Source organism: Apium graveolens, chromosome 2 (assembly GCF_009905375.1).
Source record: "Apium graveolens cultivar Ventura chromosome 2, ASM990537v1, whole genome shotgun sequence".
NCBI classification, from domain to species: Eukaryota; Viridiplantae; Streptophyta; class Magnoliopsida; order Apiales; family Apiaceae; genus Apium; species Apium graveolens.
In genome coordinates this window covers 44,244,104-44,259,240 of record NC_133648.1, presented here as the reverse complement: position 1 = coordinate 44,259,240, position 15,137 = coordinate 44,244,104, and the positions used below count along the sequence as shown (strand labels likewise).

The window sequence follows — 15,137 nt, the reverse complement described above, 5'->3', positions numbered from 1 at the left end:
TCTTCCGTATTGATATCCCATTCTTCCTCATCCATTCCTCTGATATCCCCGGTAGAAATTTCCGGGCCTTCCTCGCGGAGGGGCACGCTCATGCTCGCGGTGCCGCATCCCGTCATCCCTTTGGAATGCGGGGGGCACACGCGTCGTATCACGGGGCCTCGCTTCTCCGGCGTTTCCTTTCTTTTGCCACTCTATCAGCAACATCCTCAAATCTTCGTCCTCCAACCTTATGCCAAGCCTCTTCTTCAAGGTTAAAAGATCCCTTCCTCCCTCGTCTTGGCTTTGAGCGTTCTCCGCACGGCGACGCTCATCCATCGTACGTCCAGACCTATGCGGGTGTGGCACTACCTGGTTGCCCAGGTGAGGTCTTTCTCTGCCTTCAGTGTCCTCATCCGCAAGCTCTACAATAGGTGCTACATCATCAGAATACTGCAAACGCCGCGGAGTGATTCGCGGGTTATCCCCACTCCCCTGGGTATCTCCCTCAACTACAGGGGCTTTCCCCAAGGCATGACCGTGACGGGGGAAACGACGACCTCTCCTCGTCTTTCGACGCTCCACCGTGTTCAGTCTTGAGTTAAAACTGTTAAGAGTATCCCCCATGCGATATAATTGCTCCAATATATCAGCGTTGCTGATGAGAACTGGAGGTGTCCCCCCCACATCCGGAGCCCTTGGTGGATCTGCCATGTTTCTGGGAACGTAAGGTTCGTGGCGAGTATAGCGCCCCCCGTCTTCCCCTTCTGACCTGCTGTCACTTCCATCATAAGAACTTCCATCACGATTGTAAGACATCTTTTCCTCCAAAGATTGCGACCTTAATTAGCACCCCTCCTTCTAGCGCCAATTTGTTGACGGAGGAATCTGGTAACAACAAAGATTGAGGTTTCTCGCCGGAACTAAGATCTGTGACGGTGGTTCTTTACCGGAAACTTAAGCGGTATGTGGTGGTTTATGGTTGTTTTAGGCTGAGATTGATCAGAGTAAGTGGTGGCTCTCTTATCGGCTCTCAACTTCTTACCCTTTCAATGTGTCTACGTACCCTTTATCTAGGGATCAAGCCTGACGTAGTTCTCGTAGAACAAGAAGTCTAATACGTTGAGACTTCTTACTCCTAAGCCCAATAGAAGCCCATCCGATATCCATCTTCTGCTAGCTTTAGAAATGCCCAACTATGAGGCCCAACCGCAAAGGCCCAAGGCTCGTCCGCAATCGTAGGACTTCACGGATAGTGCATCTCCCTGCGCAAGGATAACACTCCGCTACAGCTATCTCCCTTGATTTACGAACGCAGGTATAGCCACGGTTCACCCCAAGTGCCAGACGCGTCCCTGTCCCCCGAATGAGGATAACCCACCAGATAACAGGACAGGTGATCCCAAGCTCTTGGGTGCAAAGTGCAGGATGACTCCAAAGTTCTCCAACGAGGACACCCGTTGAATACAAGAACAGAGCTCCCAAAGCACACACCAAAGTTAAACCCCGCATCCCCAACGAGGACACCCGTTGAATACAGGAGGAGGCCTTCAATCATCAGGCACACCCCTGGAGGCCTTCTAGCTTTTCACGGACATCCCCCTCCTTGACCGTCTCAAGGAGGGAATTCTTCAGAGAGTACCTGCAACAAATACATTAGCAAAAATAATCCTCCATTGCTCCTCTCCATGCAAGCTTTGTCCTGAATTCAACATCAAAAGTATATAGATCAAACACAGGACGCGTCCTAACCAAGTGGGCGCGTCCTAACCTCCATAAATCCAACTCTGCTTTAATCATTTCTTATAACATGTAAAGTCACAAGACACGTCCTAGAATTTAGGGCGCGTCTTCTTTTAAACCATCATACACAATTTTTCACCTCCTATGACGCGTCCTTTCTAAAGTAGGCGCGTCCTTTCTAAAGTAGGCGCGTCCTAAAGCTTCCATCAATATAAGATTTCACCTGCCAAGCATTTTCATAATTATTGACGCATCCATAATGTCTGGGCGCGTCCTTCCCTGAACATGCACTCTTCTCACCTCGTAACATATCCCTTCCCAAGTAGGCACGTCCTCAATACTGGGACGCGTCCTCACTTTCACAACGCAACACTGAGTTTGACTGTAATTAGCCCGCATTTGACCCGAGTCAATCCAATGCCAAATTTTGGGTATAACAAACATCAAGCACCATCTTTTCTAAAACGTCATTGAAATCTTCCCTGAGCTTGCAAGCATTACGATAGTCTTTCTCTTGTATGTCAAAGAATTTTCCAGGATTTAAAAACAAACCAGCAGCATACAATTGAACACCCATCTGCGTATCCCAACATTTTTCAATAATATTGATAACATATTTGCAAAGTGATGCATTGTTCTCAAAAGAATCTCTGATAGTATTTTTAGCAAGTTCCATTGCTTCAATAATATCCGACATTGCTGGTTTTTCATTACCTTTTATTTTCCATCTTGTCTTGTAGTATAATCCAATAACCAATCAATCTCTAACCCCAGTCGTGACAGCCTGAGAAGATGCAAGCCTTTCATGGTCCTTCTATTAGATATTAGCTTAAAGATTTTATAAATATAAAGTTTTAAGTAGTTATTGCTGTAATTAGATATGCCTTCTTATCTTGTTCCTTCAGTTATCTTGTATGATTTGTCTTGGGATTTATTTTTTCTGCCATATTTTTGTGTTCATGCTTCTTGCTTCTTCTTTTTGTAGTGATTGGGCCTGAGCTTTGCAGATTGGTTAACCTGCTTTCCACGATGCCTACTGAGGAATATCTTGGTCGTCGTGTTTTGAGTAGGGCTTGTAGGGCTTCAGTTGTAGTTTTTGGCGATTCGGAGGAGAATGGTCCTTAGTTATTTCTAGAAGTAGGGCTGTTCACGAACCGAGCTGTTCGCGAACAAGCTCGAGCTCGGCTCGTTAAGAGCTCGTTCGGCTCGACTCGTTAACGAACTCGAGCTCGAGCTCGAACAGACAAATGTGTTCGTTAAGCAAAACGAGCTCGAGCCGAGTTTTAGGGTGTTCGACTCGAGCTCGGCTCGAGCTTGCTCGTTAAAGCTCGAAAAAATTAAAATATATCCTGAATATTTTTATATAGGTAAATACTAAATTTTAATCTAATACATTCCTTTTATTTGAACACCTCTGGACATGCTGCAAGATATCTACTGGATTGCTAAGCTACTGTGAAAGTTGCAGATTTTTTCGAATTCTTAAAAAATAAGAAAGCTACAGATGGTGAAGCAGCAGGAGCAAGACAAGTATTTGGTTTACATTTTCCTTAAACATACAAGCTTAATTTGTGCTTCCTGAAAAACCTTAAAGCCAAGCACCACACAACACAACAATAGCACAATTATCAGAACTACATAACCAATAATTCATAAAAAAATGTTATCAATCATGAGTTACATCACTTAGTTCAGGCAAGAACAATCACAAATTTAAAAGAAATACACAGACATAGGTTCAAGCTGACATTTTTTCAAGTTTCAACTTCCAAGTGGAGTGCCAACATAATAAAATATATACTCCTTTAGTCGAGTTGAGATTCCAATCTAAAAATTTTAAAACCAAAATAAAGTTGCAGCAGCTTCGTATTTCTAACTCGAACTTCAACTTCTCCCACCTGTTCATCCTTGCAAAATAAAACCAAACAGAACTCAAATTAATTTCTAACTCTTGTTGTTTCAGAGTTCAAACTTATGAGTTATCTAGACTATAAATCAAGGTACACAAGAATATCAGGAATAGGGTACACAAGATTGAGAGGGTGATGGTATCATGGTGATAAGCAGGAGCTTGAAATCCTTGAATAGTCGAGGGTGCATAAAAATAAAGAGTACTTATGTTCCTGAAAAGAAGCATCTGAAGTAAAGAAGGCTTCCTACTTCATCCAGTATGTGTTGTAAAATACATTACAATAACAAACGACACAATATTTATTATTAAGGCATGTTCTGAGATCAAGGAGGCGGTGGTTGTGAATTTGGTGTTTTTTTTGTTTGGGAATAGCATCAATAGTGTTTGTATATACAGTAGAGTCAATAACTGATTTGCTGCAGAAATAACATACAACATCCTCTCCAATAACATCATCCATTCATCCTGTATCAATCTTAATAGGTGCCTCGGATGGCTATAGTAGTGCTTAGGTTGAACTACTTACGATGTTAAAGCACATATTTAAAAAATGAGATTATTACTTAGCAGGACTTTAGAAATGAGATTATTACTTGTTAGTCCAGTAACAATTTCAATATATATGTCAGAAAATGAAATGAAATTGTCATATTGGTATATCAGGTATTACTCTCCAATTTCTACTCTCGTTTTCTTTTTGCTAATCTCTCCAGTCTCTACTTCGTTATTGTTCTTGCCATAAAACTTCATATCAGAGCATAGCGTATGAGCTCATTGACCCACTCTTTCTTTTATTATGTAAAAAGTCCGCAAGGCATGTGCATCAAGAATTTCAAATTTTCTCTGGTAAGATTCAGACTGTAGGAACTCTGGAATCTAAAAACATTGACAATGCTTAAAACACAGGTTAAGTTTTGTAGAGTGTTTTCACAAAACTTCTTGTTTTAGATTACACATCAGACTTCATTCCAATCCTATTTCACAGAGACTGATTGTGTACAGAATTCAAGATTTTAAAAACATGCATATAATCACAGGGAACATCAGAGAAGCAGGAAAGGCAAACATGCATATAATCAAAGGTAGACATGATTCGGAATCTCCAACATTTTAAAACAATCACAGGGAACATCAGAGAGCGGTCCACAAATATATCAGGGAACAATCACAGGGAACATCAGAAAAGCAGAAATGGATCACTTACATTTACCGTTACAGCGCAAGGTCCATCATTCCATCATTTAATCTAAATGGATCACAATATCCTTGTCTTCCTCCTGAAAATATTTAAAAAATAAGTCAGATTTGTCAAAAAAACATGTAAGGCTGGAAAATATGCAACGTTGCTGGTTAAATTAATACCTTTTTTGCTTTTTTTCAGTTCATACAGTTCACGCACCCAATCAGCTCCGCACAATAATACTTCAACTGTCTCAGGTTTTAAACAAGATCGGTGAGGTTCAATAACTCTACTCCCAGCGCTAAAAGTCGACTCGGAAGCCACAGTGCTAATAGGAATACTTAAAACATCAGATGCCATTTTAGACAAAACAGGGAATTTTGTGGAATTTCCTTTCCACCAGGCTAGAACATCGAATTTTGAACTTGGAGGCAGAATTTTCTCACTCAAATACTCTTCCAATTCTGACTTTGTAGGCTCAATTATACCACCAGTTTGTCGAATGAAGCTCTCAAAATCATTAATTCCCTGTGGTATCTCACGTGGTGCACTAAAAAAGCTAGCATCGGACGAAGATACACTTGATTCATTCCTCTCTTTACTCGCATCTTTCGCTTCCTTACAATATTCTAAGTACAACTCATTCAAAGCATTTGTCAAATAGATTAAACTCCTTTCAGAATCAGTTGCAATTGGATAAAGGGTGGGAAAACAAAATGTTGGAAGCTTCATCTTAAACCTTGGATCCATGACGGCGCCAATTGACATTATCAAATTAGTTTCCCCCCAATATTTCTCAAACTTTAATTCCATTGTCCGAGCCATTGTTCGAATATGCACATTAGAGTGAACAACTTTTTGATCTGTTACTTGCTTGACTCTCCTGATTTCTGATAAAAACAAGTTTGAAGTGGAATAATCCGTCCCCGAAATGACTTTTGTGACATCAGCAAACACCTCTAGGAAAGAACATACATATTCAACCATTTCCCAATCCTCAGTCGTTGGTACATACTCTTTGAACCTCAAATCAGATGTGGAATATATTAAAAAAGCATTTTTGAACTCAATAGCACAAGAAAGCATACTAAATGTCGAATTCCAACGTGTTGAAACATCTAGAATTAACTTTTTACACTTCAAGCCTAACGACATGGAAATCTCAGCAAACTTAATCCTACGAGATTCCGAGGCTGCCACATATTTCACCCCATCCTGAATTTTATCAACTATTTCTTTAGTCGGTACTAGCCCATCTTGCACACATAAATTCAATATATGTGCACAGCATCGTGCATGAAACATTCTCTCATTAATTGGTAATTTCTTTCTAACACTAAATTAGGGGTTGGGCTGGGCAAGGAAAGTGGGCTAGTATTAATTGGGTTGGGCCAAGAAAGGGGTTTATTTACTTAAATAATTTAATTTGATTTTTCCGGTCAAACCGTAAGATTTTTTTAAAAATCCGATTTCACGGTACTTTTTTTCATCTTTCAACGATCATTTTACATACCATATATGCTATATTTTGACACGATTTAGAAATTTTTATTTTAATTTTAACTTGTTTAAAATTATATTAGTGTTTAGTCATGTATTAGTGTCTCGACTTTTTTAAAAATATTTTGTATCGATCCAACCGTATCGATGTCAATATAAATATATTTTAGTGATATAACCAAAGTTTCAAATCAAGATAATTTTATTTGGTTTGTTATTTTAACGATCAAACATTAGTTTGACTACTACCACTAAATAGGGTTTAGTCTTGTATTGGTGTCTCGACTTTTTTTAAAATATTTTTCATCGATCCAACCGTATGGATGTCATAAAATATATATTTTAATGATATAACCAAAGTTTCACATCAAAAACAATTTTATTTGATTTTCTATTTTATGGTCAATCATTAGTTTGACTATTAACGCTAACTAGTGTTTAGTCCGGATTTGTTGTTTCGATTATTTTAAAAATACTTTATATGGATCCAACCGTATGGATGTCATAATATATATATTTTAGTAATATAACCAAAGTTACATATTAAAATAATTTTATTTGGTTTGCTATTTTAACGTTCAAACATTAGTTTGACTAATACTTGTAACTAGTGTTTAGTCCTGTATTAGTATCTCGACTTGTTTAAAATTATTTCTAATTGATCCAACCGTATGGATGTCAAAATAAATATATTTTAATGATATAACCAAATTTTCAGATCAAAATAATTTTATTTGGTTTGTTATATTAACAGTCAAGTATTAGTTTGACTATTACCGTTAACTAGTGGTTAGTCCTGATTTGTTGTTTAGATTATTTTAAAAATATTTTATATTGATTCAACCGTATGAATGTCATAATACATACATTTTATTGATATAACCAAAGTTACAGATCAAAATAATTTTATTTGGTTTGCTATTTTAACAGTGAAAAATTAGTTTGACTGGTACTAATAACTAGTGTTTAGTCCTGTATTAGTATCTCGACTTGTTTAAAATTATTTTTAATTGATCCAACCGTATGGATGTCAAAATAAATATATTTTAATGATATAACCAAATTTTCAGACCAAAATAATTTTATTTGGTTTGTTATTTTAACAGTCAAGTAGTAGTTTGACTATTACCACTAACTAGTGTTTAGTCATTAATTGGTGTTTCGATTTTTTAAAAAAAAATTTTCCTCGATCCAACCGTATGGATGTCAAGATATATATATTTTAGTGATATAACCAAATTTTCAAAAAAAATAAATTTATTTGATAAGTTATTTTCACAGTCAAATATCGGTTGACCAGAATTTTTTCTGGCTCGGCTCGGCTCGTTTATGTTCGCGAACAAGCTCGTGTTCGGCTCGTTAGTTAACGAGCTCGAGCTCGAACACGATTTTTGTTCGATAAGAAAGCTCGGCTCGGCTCGGTTCGTCAGAAAAAAAATTAAAGCTCGGCTCTGTTCGATCAAAACTCGACTCGGCTCGGTTCGTGAACAGCCCTATGTAGATGTGTACCACCCATGTCCAAAATAGTTGCGGCAGGGAACTTTGAATCGAATCTTGCTTTAGCGAAAAATAGGGAAATGAAGCATGATCGAGATAATAAATCCTCTCGCTGTTTTAGAGTTATGTATATAAGGTATAGTCAGTTACCGTCATCTTTACTTTCTTTTGCCTTTTATCGATAAGAGAATGTTGTTTTAGTTATCAGTAGTTGTATTGGGACACTTGCTTACATGATACATCTCCGTAATTAGCCGTAAAGTGTTGCTTGAGTCTGTTAATTCCTTGTTTAACCTGTTTCCCGCAAAAGACACATTCAATACATTCTTTTATAGGCCAATATCCATACTTCCAACCGGGATCAGCCGAGTTAGCCTTACGTTTAGGATCAGTTTTTGGATCAATTAATTTGTTGCTCTTTCCAGATTCAGCCATTATCAAAGAGTAAAAGAGTTAAAAAGAAGAAGACAAGGAAAAGAAAGGAAGAAGAGAAGAATATATATATATATATATGTATATATATAAGAGATAAGAAGAAAGAAGAATGATACCCCTAATTGCCACCCCTAGATTCAGTGACTCACTGACCTTAACCAACTCGTCTTAAATTTCTTCTGAAATATATGTTCTGTGCAAGTAATATGTGAAGTTGCTTCTTCGAATTGTTCGTACATTTTACTCGCTGTAGTTATTCTGAAATGTGAATTATGTAATCAGTGAATTACCCAAGACGTCTTACCTTTTTCAGATTTTTTTTGTTCAAATTAACGTACTTCATCTAATTGCCTTGTAAACTTACTCTTGTTACCTGTTAATTAATCAATTATACAGCAATCAAATTGTTTTTCCCTCACTTGGCTAATAACACAAAAATTCTCTCAACTAATTTACCTAAAATTAGGGTCCAGGAACTATTATGGCTTGCTACGCCAACACTTGTTCCTGCCTTTAGATTTCACAGATTTCTCGAACTTGAATGATTCAATTTTCATCGTCCTCATCAAGAATGGAAAGAATGTCCAAGGCTGAAGAACCAAGGTGCACTCCTCGAACACTCCCTCCATATGCAATCTTAATCCTGTGGCATAGAAGCAAGATAGAATCCCACATGGCTGGTCTTCCCTGAAAACAGAAGGGCGGTATCTTTTAGGAATGTTGCAATGCAGGATAATTTTAAAAAAAAGGTAAAAATAGGGCCATGCACCAATTAATTTAACATTGTTTTGCAAATCATGTAGACAAGGAGATTAGCATTGTGTTCAATTAACTTGCCTGGAGAGAGAATTGTGCCTTCTTATCCCAATATAAGGAAAATATTGGAGGACTTTGCTTTCCAACAGCCAAAACAGAAGCTCCTGGATGAAGCACAGAAGGAACACCAGACACTGCGGCCAAGTATTTTTCAGGAAATCTTTCTTTTGCAGGCAAAACACCAAGAAATAAAGGATTCTTGCTAGATTGTGCACCAGCATAAGGCGTAGGGTCTACGTGAAGCATCCAACTAGGATGTTCTAAGAAAGCACAAAATAAATATAAGAGCAAGTGAGAATCAGTAGGAAGCTCAAGAGTCCACTTCTTATTCACTTTGTCATACACCTCCCCGCTCCCTAAATACTCGTAGTTCTTCACACAAGTTCCTTCGGCAAGCTCTAAATAACATAAGATAAAATGTCAAAAAATGATTACTACAATGGAAGATCCATAATCAAGGAGGAACATAATAAAATTTTATTATATTTTTTAAAAATTAAGCTGAACATTACCCCGGATCCTTTGAACCACGTAATCTGCTCGGACACTGCTGTGTGGTAAAAGACCTTTAACCCACTCACCTCTCATCAAGGCATGTAGCCTTTGATGTTCAGTGATGGCGTCAATACACTCTTGTAAGATAGGAACAGAAGAGTTTTGCTGGGGTGGTTGTTGGAAATTGCCTACTGGCAGCTTAGCTAAAATGAAGAGAATGTTAATAACATATATCAAGGGTCAAGCGCTGCTTGAAACTTTTAAACATTGGCTTTTTACTTTTAACAAAATCTCGTTCTCGTCTATTAAAGAAATTATAGATGGATGGTTGGGGTAAGTCGGTGGGAACTAATACATGGTCAACAAGTGACTTAGATCAGAAGTACGAAGGTTAACCTGCTCGAATTCTGATTGTTGTTTCAGTATACATGGTAAGAAGATATGAGGATACTTACGCATGGACGCATCAAGAGCTTGAACAAGAGCAGCACGAAGTTGATGAAGTAGCCCTTCTTCGTCAACACTTGCTGCCGGCTGCCATTCATTAGTCCTCTTCATTGAAGAGGCAGCTGTGGTTGTTCCAGAACTTGGTAGATCAGTTCCAACTTGACTAATGGTAACTGATATATTAAGTTTTGCAGCAGATTGCATGACCTAAATATGAGAAAACATGAATTTTCAACACATGATACAGATGTTCACTGAGTTGAGATTAGCTGCAAGACATAATCCAAATTCTAAAACATCGACGGTGCATTTTATATAGCCTAGCCAGATAAACAGATAAATAATGCACCAAACCCTACATCCATCATAAGTCAATATAGAAGCATCCAATTCAGAGAGCCAAAAAAAAAAGTCCCGTCTAATAATTCAGCACATTGTAGAGTGGCAGAATAATTCAACTACAACCACATGCCTCAATTACAGCCAAATGCAGGCCTCAATAGAATTTTGTCCAATTTTAAGCCTGATGGTGAACAACATTACAAGACTCCCATATTAAATATATATATATATATACCACACTTAGCTGATAGAAGATTTTACACTACAGAGGACCTTCGTATTTTAAGTTTAACCAAAGATGAAGTAATTCTAGGACTAGATCACTGTAGTTGATTAACTGTACTTCTAAAATACTTTATGTGTACCAGAGATTAGCAACTTAAAACTATTTCCTTCGCTTATACGTCCTGCCTGTGGTGAATATTTGTGTATGGCTTATTTTATTCACTTATATTCTCTTCTGGGGGAGGATAGATATAAGTATCTATGATAATTAGTCTTGCTATCCATGTTCCTTGAGAAGGAGAACATTGATACATTTACAGAAGAAATATTTAGGGGTTATATAAGCCATGCCTAATTAATGATATATATAATTACAAGTAGTTTATAGTAAACAAATTAAAATCAATACATATCAAATCAAGCGAACTTTGTATTGGAAGGTCCAATTTGGACCCCAATTGTTGAAAGGGAGCAACAACTCTTAAAACTTCCCCTGTGGTGTTCGAAGCAACAATAGTTTTCTCTACAACTATTCAGCATCAAATTAAAAACTTTACAAGCTATGAAAATTACCTTTATGTGACTGTTTTCAATCTTTGTAAGTAGAGGATTCAGTAGAACTGAAGAAAACCACTGCCTAAGGCGATCACGCCACTGCTCAATCTCAGGATATATGCCTAGATGCTCATAGGCTTGGATAGATTCTTCCATAGACATGGGTGGTGGAAGATCCCCTTCTCCTTTCTTTGGAGGAGTACTAAACTTCTGGGAACCAGGGGACATTCGGACAGGCCTCAAAGGTGTACTTCTCGTAGTTCCAGAAGTATTAGTTGAACTGGATATTGTATTAGGAGTTGCTATGCCAAAACCGTTGCTGGTGGCCGGAGGAGTCGCCAATTTACTAGCTGATTCCGAAAACTTCTCATCAATATCAGCTAAAAACTGTTCAAATTCCTCTTCTGTTGTAATCTCTTTGGTAGCGGATGCTCGCTTCTTTGACCAAGGGGATGCAACCAGCTGATCTGGACCAGGTGAATTACTTACTGATAGTGATTGTGTCGCAGGTACATTCATAAGAAATAAAGATTGAGAAGCTGGTGATTTGGTTGGAGTGCTAAAAGAATGGAATTTGCTCCCACTACTGCTATTTGATTTATCACTGCTGCCTCGAGATGAACGACTTGAATTGATCATTGGCTGATGAAGCGGGAAAAGGAGACTTGAAGGCGATGCTTGACTGGACTTGGTTTTTGAAGGTTTGTTAGATAACCCTGAAACAACCTGCTCATTCTTAGGCTTGATTCCCAATAGCCCTAATTGACGATTCGTAAGGTGCATCTGCTCATCCGGTCCTTTAGATTGAGAATCGACTGTCACACCTGTAGAAATTTTCATTCTCCGCATTGAAACAGCTTTGGCAAGAGCAACCATTGTTCCAATTAATAATACACCTAATAGAATCTGCATCGCTTTTGCGAAGAAATCTGAGAAAAGCATAAGAAGATCTTTAAAATGTGCCAAGGCAGTGAGAAGGATGGGTCTACCTAGAAAAGAAATTGAATTACTTACATGCAACCCCTTGGGAGAAAAATCCCAGCTTCAAACTGTCAATAACCCCATTTTCCCTGATAAGATAAAATACATACATTAATCAGACAAGATCAGCCATCTGACAATCATTCTCAATGCATCATCTCGAAATATGATCAAGAGATCTAAATTTGAAAATTGGTAATTACTGACCAAACAAAAAATGCATACAGTGAGAGCTAATTTATAATGTTGCTTAAGTCAATTATATTTAAAACTATGTAAAACAGGACATTTTGATTCTACATCATAGTTATCATGACTCCCTCTACTACTCAACAAGTAATCCAGTAGACGTCCAAGAAGTAATAAAGGAAATTATCAACTATCAGCTTATTAGCCTAACTTATTATGAATGCTTAGACACTCCAAGACCTCTCAATATACAAATTTCAATAACCAAGTACCGATCTTCAATCCATTGATGAGTTCTACACCCCTTTGGTCATTAAATTATATTGCTTATTTGGATTAGTACAAAACACAATTAAATCAATCCTCTGTAGTCAACTATCAAATAATTACACTAGATGCGAATATGTAATTATAATATTAAACTTAAATACAAAAACACCCAAAATTCTGCTACACCGTATCAAGTTCATAACTCACGGTCATTGTGCACCTAAAAAACCTCACACAACCCTCGAACAATTATAAACCCTAGCTTCTTTAACAGAACTGCGAGAGGAGAGAGAGGGAGAGAGATGGAGAGAGGAGAGAGAGAGAGGGAGAGAGAGGGAGGGAGGAGGGGAGAGAGAGAGGATGTACACCTGGTAATGAGAGAGAGGAGAGAGAAGGCGGAAGCAGTAGAGAGAGAAAGTATAAATAGAAAAGTGTATTTAGAAGGACGGAGACTCCTTGTGTTGAGTGCGGCGGAGAGAGCTGGGTTCCGATACACCGCAAACTTCACCCCCTTCTCCATCCCCTTCCCCCTCACTTTTACTTATTCTCTTTATATCAAACGTTTTGTACGTGTATATATATATATAAGTAGCTTTAATCGGCCATTGGCGAAGCTGGATGCTTTACACAAATTTATCAACACTCTACCAGACAAATACTAGCAGTATATGTAACGCTGGGGATGTATATTAGGGCCAGCCCCTTTCAATTGAATTACCCCCTTTTTGAACGTTCTTTTCAAAAATAAAAGTTTGCTCCAACAAAATATAACTCAAGAAATGAATTAATGCCTCGTTGGGTAATCAAATTTAATTAAAAATTTGGATGGGATTAAATAACATACATATTTTGAAGTTTGAATTTGGATTTTTATTAGAAATTCAGAATATTTAAATATATTTATAATATAAGAATATGAAATAATAAATTGAACATTCTTATTTAAAATTTATCATTTAAAATGAAATACATATTTATAAATACCCTCTAATTTACTTGTGAAATCCGAGTGCCTTTAGTCGAGTTTGTGGTTAGCAAATTTGAATGGGAGGTTTTTTTATTACGGGGCCGCACAAAATAAGTAACTTATTCACTTATAAGCCCCCTTAAGTACTTATTGATATATCGATGAGTGTTTGTCAATCTAGCTTATAAGCCAAATTTATAACTTATAAGTTGATAAGTTGAATGTTAAACTTATTTTTATTTTTTGATTTTTTATTAATTTATATTTTAAAATTTATGTTTTTACAGGTCTTTCTAATTTAAAATTTCCGAATTAAGATAATTGTATTTAAAATTTATTTAAGTAAAAAAATTCTGACATTTAACCAAAAACTTATTTAACTTATAAGTATCTATGTACTTATCACTTATAAGTCTTTTGTTTATTTTAAATAATAAGTTACTTATTTTAAAATTTTCCAAATGGGCACTAAGCAGAGACAAGCTAAAAAAGAGTGAAGTATGGAAATTATGTTGGAATTAGATGTGTAAAATAAAAGAGTCGAGTTCGAGTTATTCACAAGTTTTAAATATATCAAGTTATTTATTGTGTTTTCGAATTTTTCGAATTTTTTAACGAGTTTTCGAATTTATCTCATTTTTAATGAATTTGAGTTTATAGAGTTTTTTAACGAGTTTTCGAGTATATTATGATTATTATCGAGTTTACGAGTTTTGACTTCGATTTTAAGAAACTTATTTGATTATATTATTTTATTTTTATGTTTAACCTAAAATTATCATTCCACTTAAAATGATTTCTGAATAATACACTTAATATTTCCACTGCTCTACTTTTCCGGTCAATTAAACAATATTACACTGTTATCTAATCATACTGTTAGGAATATGTGTATTAGTTTGATGATAAGTTCAGCAAAACACTTAAGTAGAAATCTAGTGTTTGTAGCCTCAACGGATAAGACCATCTTGGCTATCCGTTGAAGGAGTAGCCTTACTTAGCAATAAGTTTGGTATAGTAGCACATCTCACTCTCTGGTTTCAAGCTGTAATTCTTAGATGTTGTTAGGAGATAATCAGTCATGTTGACTACTAATGGATGTACAAGTAGGAGGGCTAATTGTAAATATTTCATGCCTTGTAATTTTGTATAAGTGAAGAAGTATCAACTGATATTGAAGACCTTCAACGGATAAGAAACTAAGCTTCAACGGATGTCTCTAACGCTTCAACGGATAAGTGCTTCAACGGATAAGTGCTTCAACGGATAAGTGCTTCAACGGATAAAGTCTCAACTGCTAGACCATCAACGGATAAAGCCATCAACGAATGAAAGCTTCAACGGATGCTCAGTTTCATAGCAGTTGATAGTGACAGTTAACAAAGCTGACAGAGGCACATGGATTGACAGAGATGTGGTAGCCTATTTCAGGAACAGCAGAAAAAGCAGCCGTTTTTAGTCTAGTTCAAAATGGAAAGTCAACAGATAATTCCATATTACACTGGATAAAAATGGAACAGAAACAAGTGGAGAGCTATTGTCTTATTGTACTTTATCTTTGTCTTAACTTGTAAACTTGGTGATATATAAACCAAGTAGTAGCTAGT

General features: G+C 36.8%; 2 protein-coding genes across 3 annotated transcripts; both read right to left on the bottom strand.

Moving 5' to 3' along the window:
• Positions 1-4,843: 4,843 nt before the first annotated feature.
• LOC141689067 (zinc finger BED domain-containing protein RICESLEEPER 2-like) lies at positions 4,844-8,243 on the bottom strand. The gene is made up of 3 exons (XM_074493244.1): positions 8,042-8,243; positions 4,994-6,067; positions 4,844-4,908 (listed from the first exon to the last, which is right to left on the bottom strand). The coding sequence occupies exons 1-3, from the start codon at positions 8,241-8,243 to the stop codon at positions 4,844-4,846; spliced, it is 1,341 nt and encodes a 446-aa protein (XP_074349345.1).
• A 315-nt stretch (positions 8,244-8,558) lies between these two features.
• Positions 8,559-13,279, bottom strand: LOC141707350 (uncharacterized). 2 transcript variants are annotated; one of them, XM_074510474.1, is made up of 7 exons: positions 12,932-13,277; positions 12,138-12,193; positions 11,142-12,052; positions 10,010-10,208; positions 9,572-9,757; positions 9,081-9,457; positions 8,559-8,930 (listed from the first exon to the last, which is right to left on the bottom strand). In XM_074510474.1, the coding sequence occupies exons 1-7, from the start codon at positions 13,081-13,083 to the stop codon at positions 8,790-8,792; spliced, it is 2,022 nt and encodes a 673-aa protein (XP_074366575.1). In that variant the 5' UTR covers positions 13,084-13,277; the 3' UTR covers positions 8,559-8,789. The 2 variants fall into 2 exon arrangements, with proteins under 2 accessions (XP_074366575.1, XP_074366576.1); XM_074510475.1 differs by lacking the exon at positions 9,572-9,757 and having other exon boundaries at positions 12,932-13,279.
• Positions 13,280-15,137: the final 1,858 nt, after the last annotated feature.

What these genes read in the sequence shown, in the direction of transcription:
- LOC141689067 (XM_074493244.1), bottom strand. Translation starts at nt 8,243, where the DNA reads ATGGCTGAATCTGGAAAGAGCAACAAATTAATTGATCCAAAAACTGAT. An exon ending in TAATTACGGAGATGTATCAT is followed by an intron (nt 6,068 to 8,041) that starts GTAAGCAAGTGT and finishes TATGTGTGCAAG; the next exon opens with ATGGGCTAGTACCGACTAAA. An exon ending in ACTGAAAAAAAGCAAAAAAG is followed by an intron (nt 4,909 to 4,993) that starts GTATTAATTTAA and finishes AAATATTTTCAG; the next exon opens with GAGGAAGACAAGGATATTGT.
- LOC141707350 (XM_074510474.1), bottom strand. Translation starts at nt 13,083, where the DNA reads ATGGAGAAGGGGGTGAAGTTTGCGGTGTATCGGAACCCAGCTCTCTCC. An exon ending in CTCCTCTCTCTCATTACCAG is followed by an intron (nt 12,194 to 12,931) that starts GTGTACATCCTC and finishes TTATCTTATCAG; the next exon opens with GGAAAATGGGGTTATTGACA. An exon ending in TTTCTCCCAAGGGGTTGCAT is followed by an intron (nt 12,053 to 12,137) that starts GTAAGTAATTCA and finishes TGCTTTTCTCAG; the next exon opens with ATTTCTTCGCAAAAGCGATG.